General features: G+C 37.3%; 1 protein-coding gene across 5 annotated transcripts in view; it reads right to left on the reverse strand.

Moving 5' to 3' along the window:
* Positions 1-2404: 2404 nt before the first annotated feature.
* Positions 2405-19203, reverse strand: part of NDNF (neuron derived neurotrophic factor) — a 65546-nt gene continuing 48747 nt past the window's right edge. For all 5 annotated transcript variants that reach the window (XM_017859303.1, XM_017859305.1, XM_017859304.1 and 2 more), the window contains exons 2-4: positions 18173-18361; positions 12831-12955; positions 2405-10743 (exon numbers count right to left, since the gene is read on the reverse strand). In XM_017859303.1, coding sequence (XP_017714792.1) covers positions 9350-10743; positions 12831-12955; positions 18173-18360 — 1707 coding nt within the window. In that variant the 5' untranslated portion in view covers position 18361 and the 3' untranslated portion in view covers positions 2405-9349. The remainder of the gene's footprint in view (positions 10744-12830; positions 12956-18172; positions 18362-19203) is intronic.

Here is a 19203-nt window from a genome sequence, read left to right on the forward strand (position 1 = left end):
AAGATATGCAAACAATCTAAACATCCATTGACAGATGAATAGATAAAATGTAGCAAATACATACATTGGACTACTATTCAACCTTAAAAAAGAAGTAAATTCTGCAATATGCAACAACATGCATGGAACTTGAGGATATTATGCTGAGTGAAATGATCCAGTTGCAGAAAGACAAACACTGCATTATTCCACTTATATGATGTATCTATCATAGTCAAATTCATAGAGTGAAAGTATGGAAGGCTGAGTGTGGTGGCTCACACCTGTAAATCACAGCATTTTGAGAGGCTGAGGTAGGTGGATTGTTTGAGGTCAGGAGTTTGGGACCAGCCTGGGCAACATGGGGAAAATGCCTCTCTACAAAAAATTCAAAAATTAACTAGGTGTGGTGGCACACACCTGTAGTCCTAACGACTTGGGAGGCTGAGGTGGGAGGATCACCTGAGCCTGGGGAGGTTAAGGCTGCAGTTAACTGTGATTGTACCACTGCACTCCAGCACTTGAGTGACAGAGCAAGATTCTGTCTTACAAAGAAAAAAAAGAAAGAAAGAAAGAAAAAGAATGGAATGGTGATTGTCAGAGGCTGAGGGGAGAAGACATAGAGAGTTACTAACCTATGGGCATAAAGTTTCAGTAAGCAAGATGAGTAAGCTCTAGAGATCTGCTATGCACATTGTACCTATAGTCAACAATACTGTATCATACACTTAAACTTTTTTATTAAGTATACTTCATGTTAGGTGTTTTTACCACAACAAAATAAACTTTTTTAAAAAAGAAAATACTTGGTTCCTTGCTTTGATTAGATCAAGTGGTTGGGGGTAGAGGTTTGTGAGGAGATAGTAAAAGAGAAACCAGGTGATGACCCGCTTTTTAAAATTTATTATTTTTTATTATTATTATTTTTGTTTCTGATCCCACTCCACCGGGATGGATTACCTGCTTTTAACCCAACCTCTTTGTCACATGTACTCAGGAAAAATTTCTATACAGAATGTCATCTTTACTTGCCAAATATCAACTTGATTAGTGTGAGACAGAAACAGTATTCAGTAAAATTTTAATATGAAAAACACTTAGTTGGGCTTTAAGAACATTTTGTTTGAACTTATATTTAAATGTATTTGTCTGATTCTTAGAATAATGTGTCCATGAACCCCTAAGCGATATCCCATATTGTCTGGGAGACACCCCCACAAAGACACTGATAAGTCTAAAGATGAAGACAAGTTCTAGAATATGTTACTTGTTGGGAGAGGAAGCGCATATGCAACAGTGAATATAGAAGAGGTAGGTGATGGTTCAGCATTAAATTTCAGGATGATTTAATATGTGTGTTCATAAGACACACACCTTCACAAATCATTGGAGAATGTCTGGGAAGAATTGATTTTTTTTAAAGGTCAAGTTGGCAGGTAATGTAACTCAAAATATCAAATTCAGTGAAAAAAGCAAAACTGTGTATTCGGTATAATTCCATATTTGATAAAAATGAAAGATAACAAATATTTTATTAACAGGAAACAAAAAGTATTGGAATGCAAGTAGAATTGTTAAAAATAGTTTTCTTTGGGGAAAATAATAAGGGCAAATGTTCAAGTTTCATGTCATGTGTTTCAATAATTTGTAGTTTATATATATCTATAATATTACTTTAGCAATTAGAAAAAATATTTTCAAGTTGGAGGAGGACCCAGAGAATCAACACGGCCATCATTCCTCCCTAGCACTGTCCAGGATGGAGTCCAACCAAACAAGCCCTGATGACACTACCTGAATCTTGTCATCAGCTGGCTCCTTTCCCATGCAGGACATGAAGTTCACTAGCTCTCAGCCTGGAACTCTGGAAGCGGCTGTGTGAACTCTTTCACTATGAAGTAGATGAGGAAAAATTCATATAGAAACAAAAGTGTAATAAAGCAAATCACAAGAATGTCAGTAGTAAGTATCTCATGAGCCATCAAAACAAGTGCTTTGTAGACCGAACACAAGTCTAACAAATTTTAAAAGTAGATTCGTGCCAATGAGTTCCTTGAAAAGCAGTCAGAGGATCTTTCCCAAAGGCAGTAAATAAGTATCATCCCTTCCTGCACTGGCATGATCTAAAACCCTGAATTGGACACAGAACTGCTCCCCATATTCGCTGCATGAAATTGGGGAAGTTACTAAACTTCTCTGATCCTCAGTTTATTCATCAGTAAAATTTGGAAAATAGTAATGTCTACTTCATAAGGTTGTTATGTGGATTAAAGAGATGCCTCAGCTCAGTCTATAACTCTCATCTCAGGATGTGGCATCTAATGAAGGCCCAGTAAACATTTGCTGCTAAATAATGATAACAGAAGTCAAACATGTGCAAAGGCAAAGCAGGAACAGAAACAAAGACAACCACAGACAACTCTTGATATGCTAAAACACAAAAGCATTAAATAAAGGTTTATTAACATCATATTAAAGACACATTGTATCATATGTAAGCATTACATCAAACTCTATATTATAAGACACAAAGAAACACCAAGCAAAGTTGTTATGGTAGTATGAGTCCCCATTAAAACGGGAAAGTTCTACACAATAACAGTAACTTAGCAATACTTTGTCAATTATTCATCTTCTGTCCCTAATGCTTGATTTGTATCTGCGTCAGAGAAAACTTGCTTACAAATATGCAGGCCAAGCTTTAATACACTTTAACTTTCTGCAGTTTTAGTAAGGAACTCGTCATGTATTCCATTCTGGTGAGATTCACTAAGTAGCACTGGAACTCACAAGCATACAGGTGGATGTGGAAAAATGCATTCATTTGGTACCAGATGTATCTGCGTTTAAATTCCAGCTCCATCTTGTATTAACTTTGTGACCTTGAGCACATTATGTAATTTCTTTGTTCTTTGGGTTTCTCCTCTGCTTAATAAGAATACAATAATGTCTTCATCTCAGGGTTGTTATAAGGATTAAATAATGGTATTTCAAATGCTTGGCACTCTGTATGTGCTTAAAGGTTGTTAGTTTCCCTGCTTCTCCAAAAAGGAATCTAGGAGATCATCTCCCTTCTCATTTTACAAATGAGAAAGCTCAAGTCCACAGAAGTTTAAGAAAATGCCCAAAGTCCCACTTCTGCACTTTTTCCTCTGCTGTCCTCTTATTAGCTTGCTTAACTTCAATAGAGAAGAGAAAACTCAGTGGAATCAAAAGAATTATTTTCCTCTTTTAATATAGGTAAGCCACCAAGAGACTTTTAAAGTAGGAGTGAGTTTTATGAAAGGTAATAAGTAGTCTAAGAACTGTTTTAAATCCTCAGAGATATTAAAAACAGAAGTTCCGTTCTTCCCAGATTTCCATAGCAGAAAGTCAGTATTCTGTATGCTTTGGCACCAAAAAACTCCAGAACTGAGTATTTATCTGCACATTTTAACTCGGGCCTCCTGGAATGCTTGCCCATGGAATTGGCAAAGGAACTGGCATTCAGTATTTAGAGCAGCCAAGTTTGCTCAGTCCACAGCTGTATTTGAAGCACAGCTCTCTGCCATTAGTCAATGGAACTTGCACAAAATTCAATTTAGATGTAAATGTTGTGATTCTTACCCTGCTTTCATATCTCTTTCATCTTTTCCCATACCTGAAGATCACCCCAGGACAACCCAACAGAACTTGGGATCCTGTGCATAATAGAAGGCAAAATTCCGCAATCTGTAATTTACAGCTTGACCTCTTTATTTGAAGAATGACAAGCTTTATTCAGCAGGAATGAGATATTCAATATTACTCTTTTAAAATAGCCATAAAATAGAAATAGAGTCTGCTATTTCTTTAAAAATGTTTTTAAAGTTATATTTTACCATAATAAAACTGGTTGAATTTTATTTTATTATTTAAAACATATATGCATGCTTGTTTGTCTCTCTCACTTAAAGTTCTTACCATATCCAGAAGAGCTGGAAACATCAAATGTTGCTAAAACTAGTGTAGCTACTGTGATACATGAAAACTGAACCATTGGAAATGGGCCATATTTGTGACTAGATCAGTTGCTCTTAACCAAATTGCTCATGTAGCAATCTATGTCTACTGTTATAACTATGACATTGGTTAAGCCACAATCTTGTTACTTCAGCCATATGGACCCACAGAGCACAAACCAGGTCGGACAAATGCAGATGCCTATGAGACATTTACCAGTGGTTCTTGAGTGTGACATACTTCTTCCAAAAACTGTTTGTTGGTCTGGCAATGTGGAAATTATCAGGCCTGTATGATGAAAGGAACTAATATATTTATCCTATTTAAATAGGTCTGAGTTCATTTTATAGGAAGGGATGAGAACAAACAGTCAGACTTCTATGCCTGTAATGTATTCATGTACTTGGTTCTGTTTATTATAAACAATCTTTCTCAGAAACACACTACTGTCAGAGTTATAGGGGCATTTTGGGGTTTCCAGTCTATCTTGAAATAACTATTGGTGTTATTCTGTTATATCTTATTTACACAAGTTGAAAGGATTATCCTAAAAGGTAATTATAGACAAGAAATGAATATTTGTTTATTTCCAAGTCATGGCATTTGATTGGGTATTAATCTGGGCAGGTGTTTACAAGAAAAGAGAGACACAAACAACATTTTGAAGTTGCAACTAAAAACTGACCAGTTTCAGACAGTAATACTACTACACTCAAAAAAACAAAATAACACTTCCATCATACCCCCTCATTGTAAGAGTTACTTTTTTTGAGACTGTTCTGTCTGGATCTCATCACCCATAACCAGTACTGATCTGCTCTGACCTCTCTGTTTTACACCTCTGTTTCAATTCAAAACATTATGCCCAGTTCTGAAGAGGCTTGGGGCCTGGCTATACCCTGGGAGGTTGCTTGATTGTGTTCCTGGCTCAAAGTCTAGACGACATTTCTAACAAGTTCCAGGGAAACCTTACACTGCCTTGCAAGTTCTCCTCTGTAGCATAAAGGGATGATAAATTACATTCTGGTACTTCATTCTTATTTCTGTTTTTTAATGGATCTTTTACTAGGAATCAATGTCCTTCCCTGCATTGCCCTCCTCCCCGCTATACTGTGGCATAGCCAATCTCACCCTCTCTTTTTTGGGATCCAAATAATGACAGTGTAAGATGAAACTGTGCCTAAGACCTTGAGCTAATGGTTTTTCCGTAATGAAGATCTACAGCCTTTTATTTCTATTACACTTAGAGTAAATATTTACAAACATCTTTGAAAGAGTTCTAAGGGTCCATCTGGAAAGGCATTTTAAAAGACTTTATTTCTATACTTTGATGACTGTTTCTCAAAGGTCAGGAATGGAGAATGTAAAGAGAAATGAAGGAAATCTTGCCCAGATGCATGATCAGCCACTCCTGGGAAATGAAAATGTCCATCAGTGAGATGCAATTCTGACAGAGAGGATGGTGATCCAGGTACAATGCTCCAGCATAAGGTTACATGAAGGACAGAATGCAAACATTAATAAAATCAAATTACACTGGATCTCTTGCTTCTCTTGACTTCTTAGATCTCTCAGAGAAAGAAATGAGATAAAATTATGCTTCTCTCCACACCCCACTTCTCTCCCTGTTCTCCTTTCTCCTACTTCCTACTTTCAAAACAACAAAGGCCCAAATCCCCAAAGACTGTCTATTTTTCTGGCTAAAACTCTCTGGGGAAACACAATTGTGAGTGCACCTTGGTGCTTCCCAGGTCATTTGGCTGACTACACATAAAGACCAGCTAAAGTCTGGCAGTGGTCACTCTACTTGGTCATAGGGAGAGGGCCAGAAAGTAGGTTCCCAGCCTATTGTATCTCTGTCACACTATATCAGAGTGGGGGAAGGAAGTGGCTGGAGATGCTCCAGATGACATTGTCCTCCAAGTTAGATGCTTGTTTTTGTGTTGTTTTGAAGCTAGCCAGTGAATAGAGACAAAGAAGTATACTCTGGGTGAGTTGTCCCATGCTTTCTATAGTGAGGAAGTGCTTAAGATGAAGTCCTGAGTGAACATTAAACTGTGAGTAAGGCAGTCTGGATTCTAGTCTTAATTGGGCCTCAATTTCCTCATCTGTAAAATGAGATGATATAACTAGATCATCTCTAGAAGGGATTGGTAAAATATTGGAAAGGATACTAGATTGGTTTCAGCTACAACAGATTCCTTGAATATATACAAAAGTGTGGGTGTGTGCGTGCATGCGCACATGTGTGGTTTCATTCAGAGTCAAACCATTAAGAATCATTAAGTGTTTTTCAAACTCTGAAGTTCATCTTTGTCATTTTGTCTCTTCAACATATCAAAATCATAATCTTTCAAATGTGTTCTGAGTAATGAAAATAAGTGCTTTTCAGCACTAATCCTTAAATGCATGCTTAAACATTTAATCTAGAACTTGATTATAAAGTAATTTAACAAAGAAAATAATCTGTTATAATTCTCATAGATTTTTTATTAGTATTAGATTTTAAAAAACAGGGCTTATAATTAAAGCAATTGACTAACTATTTCAGAGCCTCAAGGTTGTATGTACATGCAAACCTAGATTAGAAATACTTTGTCTCTCTAAAAATAACAAAATGACCATAAAATTTTTTTCTTACAAGTTTGAAATGGTCGATTATGGGTAACACACACATTCCTAAGGAAATCTGAAATGGTCTTGAAGAATAAGTTTCTTTGAAATGGTAAGTAATACAAAAAGTGTGCTTCTTTTTTTTGGAAAATGATTCACAAATAACCCCTTTAAACCAAGAATTGGTGATTTATATTCTGGTCAGGATTTTGGAGTCTGGGCAATGCCATTACTCAGCTGTTTTGACTATGAGAACTTTTACAAATTTATTCTGACTTCTATGATCTTTAATCTCTTTTCTACACCTGAAAAATAAAAGATTGTAAACTAAATGTCCTCAAAGATTCTTCCCTCCCCAATGACACATGACTATACTTGGGACTCTAAATGCCCTGCTGTCAACAGAGCTATCCTGAAGCTCACTGAACACAAGGTGGTGCTTTCATATGAGCTTCTTTCTAGTTCTTTTGTTAATTAAGAACAAGTTTTTGTTTTTTGTCCCCAGTTTAGCCAATGCTCCTGAAATAGAAATGCATTAGTAAATAAGAGAGCTTCATTTTTAATAGGTTTTCCCCTTTCTTTAGGAGTGATAGAAGTTTCACAATGTGTATTTCATTTTCCTAATAATTTCAAAAAGGCAAATTTCACTGGGGCCATGAAAGAATTCTCAGATTTATCCAGACTATGTAGAAACCACCATCACAGCTGGCTAAAAAGCAAAAGCTTGGTTAAATTGACTTGGCCTGGTTCCCAGGGTTTCCCAGGCATTAAGCAATATCTGAAAGTTAAGTCTGTCACCTTCAGAAGCTGCAACAACTCTTTGATTCACTGTAGTCCCATTTAACACATTGTTATGTAATAATATATATATGTGAGTAATATGAGAAAGCTGATTTTTCTTCAATGGCAGCACATTCATAACTTAGGATACAGCATCTCTGGGATGCTTTCAATTTTAAAGTCTCTCCTTCTAGTTGGTTGGTTACATAACCATGGGGGTACTGTTCCTTATCTGTTAAAAAATTCAGGTGTCATTACTGTTGGGTACAGATGTGGTCACTTTTGTTTAGATATCTTAACACTGAGGAGTTGGATGATAACGTTTTTAGGAACTATCTTTTCCTAAGGCAAGCAGAGCACATTTTATAAGGACCACCACGCACACTACCTTGGTCATAGCCATATATACTCCACAGGAATGTTGCTGTTGAATGCCTGCCATACGAACGGCAGGGTCAGTATGCAGGGGGCAGTAGAGGTAAAGGGATTATACCTGTCCACACTTGTAGTCACAGTACTTTAGAATCATAGAATTCCACCAAAGACACCTCTTACAATAGAAAGTATCTAACAATGTCATCTCATCTAAATCTATCACCACCTAATGTTACAGATGGGAAAGGGAGATGATGGGAGGTAACAGATTTTCTTAAAGTCATATTGCTTTAGGTGATAGTAAATTCCAGACTTTTCTGATTCCTGGACCAATGTTCTTGTAACCCCTCATGATTCATGTATAAAACCTGTGGAAAATGAAGTTACCTAAAAGTGCCCTTTGTGCACAGTCTCTGATAAAATATTTCTATTATGATTTGCCTAAATTGTCTCTTACACTTGAAATTACTTTTAAAATCCATGAAAATCAAAGTTCAAAGTAGCAGACCATTAGTGTTATAAAACAACAGCTTTCCTAGTTTTCTTCTTACTAATGAAAGTCCTGATTGGTATTTGTTAAGTCGCATCAGCTAGAGGTTAAAGTAATTATTTAACTATTCTGCTAATATTCAAACAGATGGAAAATACTTGAAATATCTCAATTTTGTACTTAAAATAAATGCTTATAATGTGATTGTTTTAGGTTATTAAGGACAATTTGTTGAATACTTATCGAGTCAGTGTTTGGTTTGTCCTATTCTTTTAAAACAAGTCTACTGTAGCTCTCTCAACTCTCCTAACAGCTGGCTCCTATTCAACGTCAAAAATACAAATTTTAATAACTATTTCTAATGACATAGTAACTTAGAGAGATGGGGCATCCCTTTTTAGTTACTAAAATGGTTCTGTTTTGGTGCCAAACTACAGAAGGTGCAGTTTTGAGGACAGATTAGAAACTGAATACACCAAGGTAGCTGCTTGGGAAAACGAACAGTATATAATCTAATATCTTTAATTTTATGAACATGAATATAATGTATGTCAACTTTGTACATGAGATACATATAGTATTTAAACATTTTACTCAACAAACAAGAATTTACAATAGCAATATAACTGACTAGAGGGCTATTCACTTAATAATACTTAGATTAGATCTGTAATAGGAAAAGAATTTAATAGTTTACAGTCATAGAAACACTGACATTTAAAACAAGAATTTATAAAATAATTTATATATATCCTAGCATCTATAGAGAGGAATGATTTGCATTTGTGGGTGTGTGCAATGAATGGCATATTTTAAATTTTTAGGTAATAAAATAATTTAGAAGCAGTTCATGCAGTGGTCAAAGCAAGGAATGGCAAGTTCCTTTAAGAAGTCCTCTATCTTTGACACCAACCAGCATAAGACACACACTAGGTACCATGGGGCACGCTAGAGCAAGTCTCCTTCAAGAGTTACTTATATAAACATCAATATACACACGTTGATATCCTTCCTTCCATAGTACAAGTACAGGTCACAACTTCTCTCAGCTGTGGGAGTAGTCAGTTTATACTTAAAGTGATTTAATGTCCCTCCTGGAGTTCTACATAATATATCTCTATAATAAGGTAACTAACAGAACTTTCTAGTTTTCACAACCTTACTCTGATACTTTACAGAGTGCCCCCCATGTCCTATGACATAAACATCCAGCAGGTAAGATTTGCCAGGCTGAAGACCTTTAATTGTTTCTGTGGTCACTGCTTTCTGCAGGTTTTGACTGTGGAAATATTTACAGAGGACCTTTTCTGACTTCTTCCTTATATCTGGTCCTAGGCATTGGTTTTGCTCTCTTCTCTTCTGGTCTTCATTGTAGTTATCATCCACTTCTTTTTTGTAGATGCAGAACTTATTCCTTTCCTGAGTGCCTAGCCAAGCCACAGTGGCCGAGGAACAGGTACGGAGCTTGTCAAAGGCTTTGATTCTTGTGTCTTCAGGAAGAGAGGGAAATGACTGCTTAGTAGGCCGTGTGGTAGCTAGTATTTTCAACATAGATGCTCCTTTCTTGTTTCCTTTCAGTCGAATGAGGTATTTCGCTTTAGGTTTTCCTCTAAGCTGAAACTGCTGAATGCCTTCCACATTCTGAGACAGAAGAAGTTTCCCATCTCTTCTCACTTGGATTTGGACAGCATCCAGACAAGAGTGAATAAAGAAGGTGACTTTTTGGTGAGAAGAGACTGGAGCAAACCGTAGAAACTTTGCTCCCTTCCTTTTAACAAATACATCTGTTACCTTCCCATCTTTTAGCTCAACTGTCTTTTGTTTGGCTTCTTCCTTGGTCCTGGCAAAGGTACCTACGTAAGCGGTGCTCATGTTGCTGTTGATGTTGACCACAAATACATCAAAGTAGTACTGCGTGTCGGGTTTCAGATCAGAGACGGTGAAGATGTTCTTGTTTCCTATGCAGATTTTCTGAATGTCAACCTTGGGCCTGGAGTAGACATGACGCCCCAGTTTTGGAGAAGGCTTTGCTTGGAAACTGCGTTCTTTACCTGAATTATCTGAAGGAAATCCAAAGTGGGCAAAGTCAAAGGGGCTGAAGTCCAGACCAGGTTTTGGTGCCATCATAAAAGCATCATCTGCACTCAGTTTTGCTTCTACTGCACAGAGACTTTTGAAATTGTGCTCTTTGTTGATGACCACACAGTACTGAATGGGTTGTTTCAGCAAAGAGGCAGTGGGGCTTGGTTTCCAGGCCAAAGTGACCGTGGTGCGCCCCAGTGAGGTCACATCTACTCTGGGGTCATAGGGTAGCTCAGGGTATGGCTGATCAGATTCTGGAGTTGTGGTGGCATATACTTTGAAATGTGTGTCTTTCTCTGTTGAAAGAATATCCAACTGATATAAACCGGATGGGGAACTAGAAGATATAAAATACTCAACATCATTGCCTTTGTAGGAGAATAACTCAGTGCCTTCCTCATTAATGATCTGCTGCTTCTGCTGCTCAAGAGGTTCCAGATCACCTAGAAGACACATAAGAAGCACAGGCTACTGTCAGGGCATACACTGTGGCTTGCCAGCCTTAAGTTATCCTTTTATCTTATTTCTTCTCCATTATGAAAATAGTACATGTTCATAAGTAAAAATATTTATAAATGTATTCAAGATAATATTTATTTTGACCAATATACATCATGATCTTATATATGTGTAAGGCTTTTCTGAATTTAAATTAATTCTTCAGAGCAGAATCCAATTAGTAAAAATTTCAGGTCAGAGACTATAAACTTTTGAGATATTAGGAATCCTGACTGTCAATCTGCTTACCAAAAGAAATGTATCAGCTTGCATTTGGATGGCCATTTTGCTAATTTCACTACTGTTAGAAGGACTAGACAATCTGATTAAAATACGGAATATAAAGTACCAGTAAGAATGTTTGGCTGGGTGTCATGGCTCATGCCTGTTATCCTAGCACTTTGGGGTGCTGAGGCTCTAAGATTACTTGAAGCTGAACCTGGACAACAAACAGAAACCCTGTCTCTACAAAAAATAAAGATACAAAAATTAGCTGGGCATAGTGGCACATGCTTGTAGTCCCAGCTACTTGGGAGGCTGAGGCAGGAGGATTGCTTATGCCCTGGAGTTCAGGGCTGCCGTGAGCTATGATTGCACCACTATGCTCCAGCCTGGGCAACAGAGCAAGACCCTGTCTCAAAATAAAATAAAATAAGATAAAAATTTTTAAAAGAGTGTTTAAGGTTCAACGTATAGAACATGCACCCAGGAATAACATAGGAATAGTGTTAAAACTAAACTAATTTTTCCATATTTTGTTACTGTAAGTAGCAGATATCACACAGATACCAGTGTACAGATAAGTTTCCAGGGCTTGGTGAATGAGTGGGTAGCTACAGTGAGAAGAAACCTTTCCCAGTTTATCACTGCAGGTTGAAAGTGAGCTATACAGAATTTCATATTCCTAAACACAATCATCAAACGGATATGTTAACATCAAGATTTGGCCAGGTGCAGTGGCTCACGCCATAATCAGCACTTTGGGAGGCTGAGGTGGGCGAATCGCTTGAGCTCAGGAGTTGAGACCGGCCTAGGTAACACAGTGAAACCCTGTCTTTACAAAAAAAAAATTAGCTGGGCATAGCGGCATGCACCTCTGGTCCCAGCTACTCGGGAGGCTGAGGCAGGAGAATTGCTTAAGCCCAGGAGATGGAGGTTGCAGTGAGCCGAGATTACACCACTGCACTCCTAAGCGACAGAGCGAGACCCTGTCCTGGAAAAACAGGCCCATCAAGATTCGTTTTCTGTATCTTGGTCCCTTTACTTCCCAAACACACTTCCATAATTTTCCTAATTGTGATGTTTGCTCCTCTTTGTAACTACTATAGCTAGCCTTTATAGCTATATATACATATGTGTGTATATATATAGATTATATATATGGTCTTTTGTAGGGCACCATTGTCAAGCCTTCACCTTTAACCTATGATGCCCTTAAAGAGCTTTCAGGGCGCCATACAGACTCTTCTCATTTCCCTCTTATCTTCTTATTTGCTCTCCATCATCTGTCTTCTTTAAATGCTTAGCCCACTTATCCTACTAACTTTGTTTTCATCTTGGCCTTTAACTGCTACTAAATGCCTCTCTGCTTCTCTGTCACCATCTCTTATTCCCTGGAGATTAGAGGTTCTTAACTTTGGCTGTACATTAGAATCACCTGGAGGGCGGGGCTAACAATCCCAAAGTTTGGACCTCACCCCGTGGCAATTAAATCAGCAGTTTTTAAAGCCTTATATGTGATTAGGATGTTTAGGCAAGATTGCAAACCACAGCCATAGAGGCTAATCCAAACCTCTCCCCTTCTCCTCAAGGCATCAGTCCCCGTACCTGTCTCTCCTAACCTTTTGTCAGGATCAAAGTCATCTGATGCCACCCTCCCAGATAAGATACTTCCCTTATCTCTGTCTCATACCTTCAGCTTCACCTGTGCACCCATGCTGCTTTTTCTTACTAACACACAGAAGTTTGTATGTTTCACAAGCCTTAAAACCATCCATTCAAAGGTCCAGGGGCAGATCTATCCACTGCTTACCTGAGCCTTCCCCACTCGTGTCCTCTGGAAGCTCCTGAAGGCTCAGCTTCCACTCCAAAGGTGTGTCACAGGGCGTCACTGTGACTGATAATGGAGTATTGTCTTCTTCAACCACAAAGAAATACCTGTGGGAAAGTGGACCAGTTTAGATCGTGGTAACTCTTTCTAACATTTACAATCAAGACTTACCAGAGAAATAATTTGGTTTTAATTTTGTTTTCATTTTACAAATTTTATAAAATTTCCATAAAATGTCACTGTATTTTCTCTTAACAGAAAATAAACTTGGCTATTTGACACAAAAACATGACACGGCATTAACTGTGGAAGTCCAACAGCCTCAAGGATCTGCAACCAGATTTATCATCAACAAATACAGTGTGAAATAAAAGACACTGAACCCAAAGTATTTTGAGTTAAAAAGCAACACTTACGTGTTGTCTGGTATTATTTAACACATGCCCTGCCATTGCAAAATGAATCACAACCAAGAACATTTCCAGGTTTGATGCCCTAAAGGTGCTGTGCTTTCCATACATTTGGTGATAAATTTGTACATTACCTTGAGGGCACTCTGACATAGTTGCAACTATTTCAAAAGATCATTTTCACAGCAACCTAGTCCTAAAGTGTATGTTTGTCTCTGGCACTATAACGCTGTATTCATATTTTTACATTAGTGACTTTTATTCACAGCTTTACTATATCATATCTTTTTATTTGTTTGTTTTGAGACAGGCTTGCACTGTCTCCCAGGAAGGAGTGCAGTGGTGTGGTCATAGCTCCCTGCAGCCTCAAACTCCTGGGCTCAAATGATCCTCCCACCTCAGTTTCCTGAGTAGCTGGGTCTACAGGCATGTGCCACTATATCTGGCTAATTTTTAAATTTTTTGTACAGATGGGAGTCTCACTATGGTGCTCTGACTGGTCTCAAATTCTTGGCCTCCAGTGATCCTCCTGTCTCAGCCTCCCAAAGCACTGGGATTACAAGTATGAGGCACCATGCCTGGCCCATTTCCTATCTTTTTGAATGGCATTATCTAATCACCATTTGAGAAATACTTTTAAAAAGTAAAGAGCACTGTGTCAGTCAGTAGAAAGACACATTCCTCTATCACAAGTTTTCTGTTGAATTAAATAAGTTAATGATTTTAAAACAAAATTTAAAAAATCAAATGTTCTACTCTGTGCTTTCCCCTGAGCCTTTATTGTAATGCCTTAAAAAGAATAAAAATATTGCTTAACTATAGAAATACCATATATTCTTACTCCAAATGACTTAAGACAGTTTCATTTAATTATCTTTCAAAACCTATAATCTTGCCAATGAGGAAACAGTGTGTTTCGGTTCTAGCAACCCCAGAGTTGCTCACTGATTCCATGCAGAGAGAAACAGGCTTTACCTCCTGTGGAGTGAACCTCCTGGATATCTCTTGCCTTCCTATTCTCTCCATAACCCTGACCAACACTGACCACCGAGCCTCCGACCACAGCCGTCTCCTCTGCTGGTTCCTTCTCACCTCCCTGAACTCTAATGTCGGGAGGGAACCACAGGACTGTGCTTGAACATCTCTTCTCTACCTATGCTCACTCCCTGTGCTACCTCATCCAGGCTCATACAATTAAGGAATTTTTCCCCAAAGCTAAAATCTAAAGCTCCGATAGGACTCTAAGCTGGAAATCACATAGTACATTTGCTGTTTTAGGAGATTCCTCTTGCTGCAGTTTTTGATTTGGAGTTGGTGAAAGTGGATGTATGGGAAACTACTCATTAATTCATCCAACAAACATTCCTTGAGAAGTCTTTGAGACTAAAGAAAAAGCATCCCTGAAGAAATGACTTTAAATGTGAGTTGGGGCAAAGGAGTTCTTTTCAGGCAGAGAAAACCACATCCTATAGATGGTAGGGTGGGTAGGGTTCAGAAACTAGAGAAGTCCTTTGAGGTTTGAGCACAGAGAGTTAAATGGGTAGTGACAGGACAAGAGACAGGTGAGGTAGGCAGAGGCCCTGTCACTACAGAGGTTTGTGACTCATACTCACATTTAAAGTTATTTCCTCAGGGATGCTTTTTCCAGCTCACTCTGGATCAGGTCCTCGTATGTATTCTCAGAATGTCCTATACTTTTTACTTGCGGGCACTTATTGTTACTTGTGACTATATAATTGTATTATTATTTGATTAATGTCATTTTCCTCACAAGGGCCCTGTTAGGGTTCATTTGTCACACCTTTGTGTTCCTAGCAATTAGCACAGATTTTTGCATGTATGTACTTGATCAACATTTTAAAATATCTGAATTATTAAATGAGTAAATAAAACCTAAGAATCCGAACACCACACTTCTTGTTCTAGCCTGGTTCATATACCTAGAGTCTGCTTCTATCTGAAGACATAGAATCTGAATTGAAATATAAGTACTTCCCCTCTCCACCGCCACCATTCTAAGATGCTTTTGGAGATGGAGAATGGCCGGGGGGCAGTGGGCAGACAAATAAAGTGAAGACCCTATAAATGCAAAAGCAATTTATTCATAATACAGTAAAGTTAAACCATCATCTAGACAAAATAGATGACTGAATTGTTTACTGTCTGGAAAGTTTAATGTACCATAAGCATTCCTGAACAGAGTGTTGGAAGGCTTAATTTTTAATGCAGTCTACTTTTTGTGAGTAGAATTTTGTCTCTTTGGTTAGATTGCATGGGAGTTATTAACCACATAAACACAATTGAACCTATCTATATTACAAAGAAATAGATACAACAATATAACTAGATTGGCATCATGTGAGTAAAAGAGTGTTCAAAACTTCTTGTTTGATTTTAGGTTTTATGTGAATAGCAGAGCTAACCCAACGGCACAGAAGAAAACAATGTCCAAGTTTGTCTATTACCTTCTGTTCTCATTTCACACAAGGAAGTAGTTTATTTCCCAAACTGTGTCTTAGTAACTTAAACATAGGTCATAGGTGACCAATTACAAATAAAACAATGCTTGCATTCCACAAGATAATCATTATGCATACAAAGCAGCAGGGAGTCCCTCTTAAGTCAACATTTTCATATGGAAGCACTTAGATTAGGAATAAATGATAATTTGAATATACTTAACAATTTGATGGTTGCACAATTCTACAGTTGCACAAAGCAACTGTACAAGAGAGTGACAATCAGAGATGACAGGACGTAATCTACACGTTCGAGATATTTACTGGCTAGTGAGGGACACAGAAACATAATAACTAAGGAAACACAGCCACACATTATAGTGTCAAAGCTGAGGGATAATCACACCATGAGCCATTTAGCCTTTGGAATTTATGTACAAACATAAGAATAATTAATGCATTTGTTGTCTTTTTAAGTTTACTGCTGTGAAACTTTATCTGGAATTTCTTTTATTATTTGGAATATCAACAACATCTATGTGTGCTTATCACTGCATATTTCACACCTAGAAATGAAGTTTCTACTTGTGGCTATAATTCTTTATTACTATAAGTCCGCTTTTATGTTAACATTTTTTCATATTGTGGATACCAAGGGCCTCAATAACTATTGGTGGAAAAAAGATAAAATAATGAATAAAAGAAAGAAATAAAATAGAAAATGTTTTATAATGTCTCATAATAAAACATGGAGGAGCTTTTCTTCAGAAGTGTAATCCCTAAAACAACTCTTAAAGGCAACTTATTTTAAGAAACTGGAAGACTAAACAAGATGAACTATTTAATTAAGTGATTTGATTACATAATGTGGAATGCTGTATTTAAAGTATACTGCAAAGAAGGCAATGCACAAGTGCATTTGGGAAATGAAAGTAATTTCTACAGAAAATTTTTTATTTGATTTCACTCACACGTAAATTTCAAAGGACAAAATAATATGAAAAGCCAAACGTGTTCGCAAGAACTCAGTTAGTGGTTAAGAATAACTAGAAGTATGAGGACTGCCTTGTATGCCTTTTACTGTTTTCACAGACTCAATTTTAGTCAGGACCAAGACAGTAAGTTCCTTCAATATAATCATTTCCTTCTCTGCCTTTACTCTCATGAATGTCATTTAAAGGTTCAATATTATTTTATATGTTATTGACAAGTCAGTTACTAGACTGATGTGGTCATGCAAACAAATAATTTCCCTCGAGCAGTGCCAAAATGATATCCAAACAATAGTTCGCTCTAGTTAATGTATTTTGACTAACCAGATGGAGATATGACTGGGCCATTAAGTGGAAGGGGTTCAGACCACCACCTTCCATGATTACTGTTAATGAAAACTGAAAAGATGACTAATGATCTGATGTACCTCAATCTCTAGAAAATGGGTTATTAATGTTCTGAGACAGTTTAATCCTTTGGCATGTCACTGTATCCCAGGTTAGAAGGAAAAACTGTTCTGAAATATAATTATCCAAAGATTAACTGTGTGTTCTAAACTTATAAAGGGAGAAAAGAGTTTCAGCACTACAAAGTAGGTAATTTTAAATGTAATTAATTTATAACATATTACTTATATTATTTATATATTTTTTTAAAGGTCAAAATATTTAGAAACTTTGTGTGAGCCCAATTTGTTGATGTTGGAGTAAAGGTAAATAAACAGTGTCAGTTTTTATGACTGTTTAGTTTGATTCTCTCAGAATCTGATAGTATTTGTTGAAGAAATATTATACTCCTAAAACATAATGCATTAAGTGTGGTGTCTCACGCCTGTAATCCCAACACTTTGGGATGCTGAGGCAGGAGGATCACTTGAGCTCCGGAGTTAGAGACCAGCTTGGACAACAAAGTGAGATCCCCATCTCTACTAAAAATTTTAAAAATTTGCGGGGCAAGGTGGCACAGACCTACAGTCCCAGCTACTCATGAGGCTGAGGTGGGAGGATTGATTCATCCCGGGATGTTGAGGCTACAGTGACCCATGATCATGCTACTGCACTCCAACCTGGGCAACAGAGACCTTGTCTCAAAAACAAAAACAAAACTTAATGCAAATTCTTGAAGAATTATACATATTCATGAAAATTGATTTCATTTTAATCCTACAGAATCCTTTTTAGAAATAGCCTACTGTACTGAAAAGAAGAAAATAATCATTCCAAAATATAAGAAGTGCAAGCATTGCCTACTCCACCCAAAAGGAGATGACAATCAGCAAGAATCAAACAGCCTTTATTTCATGAGAAGTTGCAGTACCATTTTCCCCCTTACTTACAGAAAATCGGTAATGCTATTCATAGGGTGATATGTAAATTACCTAAACTAGGTCTAAAGGTTACTTTCTTTTTTGGAGGCATCCTTTGTGAGCTTTTTAATAAAGAAAATACTGCAGGGAGAGTACCTTTTAGGTGTATCTCTAAAGAGATAACTGCTAATTTCAGCTCCATCTGGAATTACTGACGAATCATGAAAAAATGCCTTGTCCCGGATCTGCATCTGAAAAAGTTCCTCATCCCGGGTGGGTAACTTCTGGGTCCTTGAGCTGAGTGGAAACAGAAGCCACAGCAGACACCAGTGGAGCAGCACCATCCTGAGGCAACAGAAATGACTGCTTTATTAGTTTTGCAGGCAGACACTAGGGCAAGTCACAGACTTTCTAAAGGGTTAACATTATTTTAGCTTTGATGGAAATTTAGGGACGCATCACGTATTTTTGATACATGCACATGATCTTGAAGGCAACTTTACTACATTTTTTCTTCAAACGATTTCATGATGTTGAGAATAAATTCACTAGAATTTCAGACATTAAAAAGATTTTGAAATGAAAAGACTCTTGCTGCATTAACTTCTCTGGGTATTCAGAGAGAAAATCCTCACTTCATTACAGCAGAAGCCTATATGGACATTGTAGATAACATTGTATCAATGTCTCAAAGCTTGTATGAAAATAATCTCTTAAGGTCAGTTCTTCGAACTATTATAAAAGTTAAACCAATGGTCGGCTGGTATCATTGCTCAGCAGTCAAGTTGCTAATTGCTGATATGATTGAACTATTACATTCAACATAAGTCAGAGACTCTTTGAGAACCAGAAAATCATCACTGCTCAATTATTTTTATTCTTCCCTAAAATCTGACTAGGGATTATACATATATAACTCTCTATATAGTATTATGCTTTTTCCAAGATCAAATTTTCTTAAGTCAGGGATTTATAAATCATAAAGTTCATCTCCCTCACAGATTAAGCAATTTATCCAGAATCACATGATGAGTTATTTGTTGATGTCTAGTTGTTATCAGGTACCAGAGTCTTCAACACAACATTGACATTGACATATACACCTCTATCGTTTCAGAAAATGGGCTTGAACCCCCACTCACACATCAAGTCAGAAAGGTGTATATTTAGAACATTTGTCTTAACTT

This window comes from Rhinopithecus bieti, unplaced genomic scaffold (assembly GCF_001698545.2).
Source record: "Rhinopithecus bieti isolate Rb0 unplaced genomic scaffold, ASM169854v2 scaffold_48387, whole genome shotgun sequence".
NCBI lineage: Eukaryota > Metazoa > Chordata > Mammalia > Primates > Cercopithecidae > Rhinopithecus > Rhinopithecus bieti.